This window comes from Arachis ipaensis, chromosome B09 (genome assembly GCF_000816755.2).
Source record: "Arachis ipaensis cultivar K30076 chromosome B09, Araip1.1, whole genome shotgun sequence".
NCBI classification, from domain to species: domain Eukaryota; kingdom Viridiplantae; phylum Streptophyta; class Magnoliopsida; order Fabales; family Fabaceae; genus Arachis; species Arachis ipaensis.
This window is the reverse complement of record NC_029793.2, coordinates 141271241-141277097: the sequence shown is the minus strand read 5'-3', so window position 1 is coordinate 141277097 and position 5857 is coordinate 141271241. Positions and strand designations below refer to the sequence as shown.

The following is a 5857-nucleotide window of genomic DNA, read 5'->3' as shown; positions in this document are numbered from 1 at the left end:
ATGAAAAGAACTCAAAAAAAAAAAAAGGAAAAACATAAATGAACAATAAACTAAACAAATTGAATTAGGTCTGAGACAAATTAAATGGTATACCTCTATGAAATAGTACGGTGAAGATTGAATAAACTAGAGCATAATCTGCATGTAACGAGGGAACAAAAACAATCAGTTGTTGCAACAAAAATTGTCAGACGACACGGTCAAGAAGAAAACAACTGAAGAAACGACCACGACAGAAAAGCACACACCAATCTGTATCTTTCTTTTATAACAACAATAATGACATATAATTAGGTTTTTTTTGACAATTTTTTCTGTCAAAATTTTAGGAATAGTATAAACGAACATTCTATTTAACGAGCATTCTATTTTTTCCCTATTTCTTATTTCAGTTTTGATTTTTCTAATCATTATTATCTATTTTTCAAGCTATTCTTAACAATATAATAATTATAAAATTAGGGGAAAATACATTATCTTCTGACGACTTTGGTGTCATTGATCTAGCTATCATTAATATTGCTTCAATCTTACTCTACTAATATTATTTCTATAACTGTATAGTTTTATTTTGATGTCATCATCTATTTTCACAATTATACTTGTCTCATGCTCAAAGATATCAATACAAAGACTCTATCAAGTCATTAAGAGCGAAATATTCTGTTAGGTTATATTTTTGCATTAAATAGAACACAGAGAAACGATTAGAGGCAATGAGAAGTTCAAAAGTCATCTGAGAGCAAAGCTTTTTCTTTTAATCAAGATGAATGCAGAGGTAAGACGCTATTGCGCTTATGAGGGGAGGCGACAACTAGTTACATGCAAAGAATAGATACATGCAAACCAACTAAAAATTTACACAAACCATAATGAAATGGAATTTTCTTACAACCACATGAATTTGTGGAAAAACAATTATAACTAACTAACATTTTTCTTTCGGAAAAAGCTGTGCTAAATGTATACAACATTGCTTTTGCTTCCATTAGCAAACTCATCAGTCAGGTCACTAAAAATCATACTCAAACTTCAACTTTTCTTTTGCCACAAGTCACAGCTAAGTCTGCTCATTCCCTGTTGTGGCTACTTTTCGACCAGAATGCATCGAGCAGTCCACCCGAGGAATTTTGTTGCCTTGATGTACGTTATTCTATCAGATTATATGTTATCAGAGGGGGCTACACATTCACTTAACATATTTTACCGAAGGTTGAATGGCAAAGACATTTTTAAAGGAAGACATTGTAGCATTTGACTCTAACAACTTTGTCCTTTAATCTTTCAGGATACCGGATTATCAATGCTAACAGAAGGAATATCTTCTTGAGAATCTGATATGCTATTCAGGCATGGAGGTTTAGCTGCGCCGTAGTAAAAGAATGCCATGATTTTTGACAATTCATCTGCATTTCGAAGTGCTGACAGACCACCAAATTGAAGTTAAGCTTAGTCCGAAGGAAAACTAACAAGATATGAAAAAGGACATTTCTCCTTCTTTTAAATCTTTTAAATGCTAAAATAAAATAGACAGTCAAATACCTTTTTCACGGTATAAGATCTTCCCTGCTTTGGTAAAGATAATTTCTGGGAAGACTGACACTTGAAGTGCATCAACTAGTTCAGTCTCGACAACAGCATCAAGTGCAATACACTTCACATGAAATGAGATAAGATTTGAGATCCGAAAAATGAAAAATAAGAATTCAAATGGAGTAACAGGAATCAAAGTCAATCAATGTTATGACTCTACTTACTCTTGGGGATGGTAATCTGCAGTTCCATATGATATGCACAGCCTTCTCCAGTTCATTTCGAATTTTTTCATTCTCTTTCGGCCTAACAATAAAATAAAAATGTTATTAGTAGTAAGAATGATCAGTTGACGTAATTTTATTGCATATTACATCTAGTAGACCGAGAGTACTTTTGCAGATTCTAAGGTTTATTACACACGCAAGATAAAAACCCAAGACAATAAGCATCCTCATATTCACATGAATGCACACATAGTGATTTACAGGGAAACTCAATCTAGATTCTAGCAGAGGAATTCTTATTGTAAGGAGAAGAAAGTGTCAAAGTGAACTATCAAATTGCACTCCAACTAGGTTGCTAATTACACTGAACAAACAGCAGAGTGCTCTGATTAGAGTTCTCTAAAATGGCAAACTATATACAAAATAATTTTGCATTACATCCAACTGAATTTTTAAGATATAAATCAAACCTTCTATATCGATTGTGTACGAGAATAATCAACGGACTTATGTCTTTGAATACAGTCTCCTCCCATTCTGCAGTCTTTATGTCTTTAATAGGTCGAATGTAATTATCATCTCGCCATTCTATTTCTTCCTTGTCATCGTCGTCGTCGTCATCATCATTGGCCTTTTTGGTGTTCTTAATGGTAATCTTGTCGAAAAACTGCCCTAAGTTGAATCCCCGCCCATCTGCATCTTCAGGCCAGTCAGGATCCTCCTCTTCCACAACAAGCTGGTAATCATTCAAAAGCTTTTCGAATTTTCTCTTCTTCTCTTCAGGGTCTAACTCCTCTTGAACTTCCGGCTTTCTATCCATTACTTCTCTAATTTTCCTCCTCCATTCTAGTCTCTCTTCAAGGCTCATACTATAAGGGTCATTTTGATCAAATGAAGGAGGTGTGTCCTCTTCATCATCAGAGTCACTAGAAGCTTCACGCCGTCTCTTCCAATCAGCATCATCAGACTTGAGAGCTTGAACTCTTGTTGGTACTCTTATCACTTTAGAATCACCAACCTGCTTCAAGGAAATAGACCAAAAGAAACAAACAAAACTTTATTGAACTCTTTCAGACTATAACAATCAGAATATTTTGCTAAGATAAACTTCATACATATACGCATCATGAAAGAAAGCCTCAAGAGTTTTGAGAAAAAGCTCACATTCAAAAACTTCTTTCCGAGCTTTAACTGTTTCTGCTTGGGAATGATCAAGTTCCTCTTTTTTACAAAAGTAGGTGATACGAAGGATGACAAGGGCAAGGTCATCGAATTTGGTAGTGCCATTTCTTCGTGCAAAATATTTCAAAGAGAAAGACTCTGATATCAGAATATAATACAGTTAAAAGAAAGAAGAGAGTAATAATAACGAAACCCGAAGCTAGTGTGAATGAGAAATTCTGTTACCACTTACCAACTAAAATCAGCTGCTTCAGCTTACGACGACAAAGAAACGCTCGCGATGAGTTGAAGGCTCGAACCATGGAATTGGAAGCTAAACGACATCAGCTTATTTTGCCCTTGAGGTTGGGCTTGTTGGATTCAGCCCAAATGCTCGTTGTATTATGGGCCTACCGGCCCGTTCAGCGTCTTTTTAGTAGAAACATAAATACTAAGTGTTTCAAGTCCAAAGATAACTCAAAAAAATTATTTTTTAATAGACTCATCCAAACAAGCCTAAATCTAACAAAATTTAAGAGAGGAAGAGGGAGATTGAGAGGGAGAAGACCGACGACGACCACGACGACGACGGAGGCGGAAGTTTTTTCCGTCCTGAAATCTGACTCTATCGGTTAAGGGATTGAGGCAGGTACCGATGGTTTCAAACGCTTGTTTTCTTTCTTTTTTGTGTGGATTATTAGGGGTTTAACCTCAGGCTGCACTTTTCTTAATCTTTCTAGGGTTTGTAACAGAACAGGCAAAGGGTTTTAGGAATCTAAATGCTGAAATTTTCAAGTAATTAAAGAGATTTGGAATTGTTTGATTATATTATGTTGCTGCAGTGTATTGATGATGGTTACTTGTGTGTATAGCAGAATAAGGGGGGTATATTATAAAGCCATGGAAGATACGTTGGGTTCAACTAGTTCTTCAACAGCAATCAACTCTTCCAATATAGGATTTCAGGTACTTTGTTTCTTTCACTTCTTTCACCGTTTACCGTGATGATGATGATTTTTCAGTTTTTCCTTCTGTTTTGATTCTTGTAATGTAACATGCGTGGGGTATCTTTTTTCTTATTTTGGCAGCTATTGAAGAAGCATGGTTGGAAAGAAGGCACCGGTCTTGGGGTCTCTGAGCAGGTATTTCCTTTTCCCTTTTTTTTATCTTCTTACTCTCTGAAGATGGAATCAGCAATCATAACACTGATATAATTTTGAACAGTTATGTTACACTGTTAATTCACGCCAAACTATTTTCTTGATAATTCCGTTGGAAAATTTGTATACTTTTGGGGGAAATGAGTTGAATTTGGTTTGGTTTTTCTAAATATTAAGACGTAGATGGACTGCAGGACTGTCCTTTTTCTTTTTTTTTCCTTCACATCACTTTGCATATTGAGATTATAAATTGTGAAGCCTATCTGTGTTGCACTATATTAGAAGCATAATAAATAGTGAAATGCCTATACATCACTAATGAGTTTATGAGGTTATGTTTGTTTGTCACCCCAATTCCAACAGTGGTTGCAAGTCTACTCTTGCAATGCTTCCATTTTCTCAGCAATTGTAGTCTATTTTGAAACTTTGATAGTTAGTTTGTGTAAGGTATTTTCAATTCGCTTGCAGAAAATATAATAAATAAGTTTATTGTCCAAACAGGGTAGATTAGAGCCTGTAGAAACATATGTGAAGAATAATAAGCGAGGTTTGGGAGCAGATAAAGCGAAGAAAAAGGCTGTCAAACCTGTTCATACTGATGATGGTTCTAGGGAAAACAATAAGCAGGTATGTTCTATTTTTTTTCTTTTCTAAATTTTGTCATCTAAGATTATCTACCATTCTATGTTCTATTTGATTTAGACTATGTTAAAAATTATAGCTTGGCAACTTACATGGGAGAAGGACTTTGGCTTGGCAATATATTCTGGTAGTTTAGCATAATTGTGCAATGGTCGCCATTAGTTGGCCGAGCTATCTGGTTGAAGATAGAGTCATACATCCCTTTTGATATGATTTGCTGCTATTTTGACATCGAGACAGCTTGCTGTCTTTATTTTCTACATTATCTACTGGTTCTTTGATATTGTACATGACATGATTTCCTGATTTTCATCGACTTCAATTGCTTTTAGGAAACTAAGAAAAAAACCAAAGCACTTTCTAAACGGATTAGAAAGATGGAGGAGTTTGAGAAGAAGATGCAAGAGAAGGAATTTGAGCGTGCTTTCTTCAGGGAGTTCTGGCCAGAAAATGTATAATTGATAATAAGGTGTATCACACCATTATACGTCATCATTACCTCCTGCATTTACCATCGAATACTGTAGATTAGTTCAGAGTTTGTGCAAATTGGATCTTTAAACATTTTCACTACATACAGGAGTTCAGAAGCCTTTGCAAGACAAAAGCAGTTACAGCAGCATATTTTAACTGTAAATAATAAACTTTTCTTTAATTATTTTTTGTAAAATTGATAAAATATGTAAAGGCTGAAGGTACTTAACGTTTTTTTTTTTTGGTCAAAGGGTACTTAACGTTAACCCACCTCTAAAGAGTAAAGAATGCTCCCAATTGTATTTTCTCCGAATGTGTTTCACCCCAACACCCCTATGGCCCTATCCCTATGTCCCTGATAGGTAAAATCTTGAAAGCATTGGGTTCGTGCTACAGAATGTTGCCATCAAACACTTACGGGAATCGATTCCTCTAAAGTTGTATTGTCACTTTAGAGAAAAAAATACACTATTAATCACCATTGAATTAAAATAGTAGGGTTCACAAATAATAAATGTTATAAATTTAAAGGTGATTAAAGCATCATTTTACCATTTTACTAAAAGGTGAATTTTATCATGTAGAAGAAAGATTCTTTTTATATGTGTAGAAATTTGTTGTTATGTTTTTAGTAAAACAAGTGTCTAGAGAGAATACAAT

The 5857-nt window shown here is 34.7% G+C and overlaps 3 protein-coding genes across 7 annotated transcripts in view; 1 reads left to right on the top strand and 2 right to left on the bottom strand.

The window, feature by feature from the left end:
• LOC110266385 overlaps window positions 1–357 on the bottom strand; it is a 1976-nt gene extending 1619 nt beyond the window's left edge. Inside the window, exon 1 of the mRNA XM_021110928.1 lies at window positions 94–357. The gene's annotated coding sequence lies outside the window, so the exon portion shown is untranslated. The remainder of the gene's footprint in view (window positions 1–93) is intronic.
• Window positions 738–3330, bottom strand: LOC107619517 (thioredoxin-like fold domain-containing protein MRL7L, chloroplastic). 2 transcript variants are annotated; one of them, XM_016321814.2, is made up of 6 exons: window positions 3175–3330; window positions 2925–3049; window positions 2231–2778; window positions 1758–1839; window positions 1543–1654; window positions 738–1421 (listed from the first exon to the last, which is right to left on the bottom strand). In XM_016321814.2, the coding sequence occupies exons 1-6, from the start codon at window positions 3242–3244 to the stop codon at window positions 1285–1287; spliced, it is 1074 nt and encodes a 357-aa protein (XP_016177300.2). In that variant the 5' UTR covers window positions 3245–3330; the 3' UTR covers window positions 738–1284. The 2 variants fall into 2 exon arrangements, with proteins under 2 accessions (XP_016177300.2, XP_020966586.1); XM_021110927.1 differs by having other exon boundaries at window positions 2925–3080; window positions 3175–3244.
• LOC107619621 (PIN2/TERF1-interacting telomerase inhibitor 1) lies at window positions 3422–5504 on the top strand. Of its 4 annotated transcripts, none has more exons than XM_016321920.1 (5): window positions 3422–3570; window positions 3794–3887; window positions 4010–4063; window positions 4583–4708; window positions 5056–5504. In XM_016321920.1, the coding sequence occupies exons 2-5, from the start codon at window positions 3822–3824 to the stop codon at window positions 5179–5181; spliced, it is 372 nt and encodes a 123-aa protein (XP_016177406.1). In that variant the 5' UTR covers window positions 3422–3570; window positions 3794–3821; the 3' UTR covers window positions 5182–5504. The 4 variants fall into 4 exon arrangements, with proteins under 4 accessions (XP_016177406.1, XP_016177408.1, XP_020966585.1 ...); XM_016321922.2 differs by having other exon boundaries at window positions 3428–3566; window positions 3797–3887; XM_021110926.1 differs by having other exon boundaries at window positions 3430–3566.

Bases quoted from the DNA above. Each gene is read 5' to 3' on its own strand.
- LOC107619517 (XM_016321814.2), bottom strand. From the start codon at position 3,244: ATGGTTCGAGCCTTCAACTCATCGCGAGCGTTTCTTTGTCGTCGTAAG. The intron at 3,050-3,174 runs GTAAGTGGTAAC...TTTTGCACGAAG, and splicing joins GAAGCAGCTGATTTTAGTTG to AAATGGCACTACCAAATTCG. The intron at 1,422-1,542 runs GTATTTGACTGT...GTGGTCTGTCAG, and splicing joins GATCTTATACCGTGAAAAAG to CACTTCGAAATGCAGATGAA.
- LOC107619621 (XM_016321920.1), top strand. From the start codon at position 3,822: ATGGAAGATACGTTGGGTTCAACTAGTTCTTCAACAGCAATCAACTCT. The intron at 3,888-4,009 runs GTACTTTGTTTC...TTATTTTGGCAG, and splicing joins CTTCCAATATAGGATTTCAG to CTATTGAAGAAGCATGGTTG. The intron at 4,064-4,582 runs GTATTTCCTTTT...TTGTCCAAACAG, and splicing joins GTCTTGGGGTCTCTGAGCAG to GGTAGATTAGAGCCTGTAGA.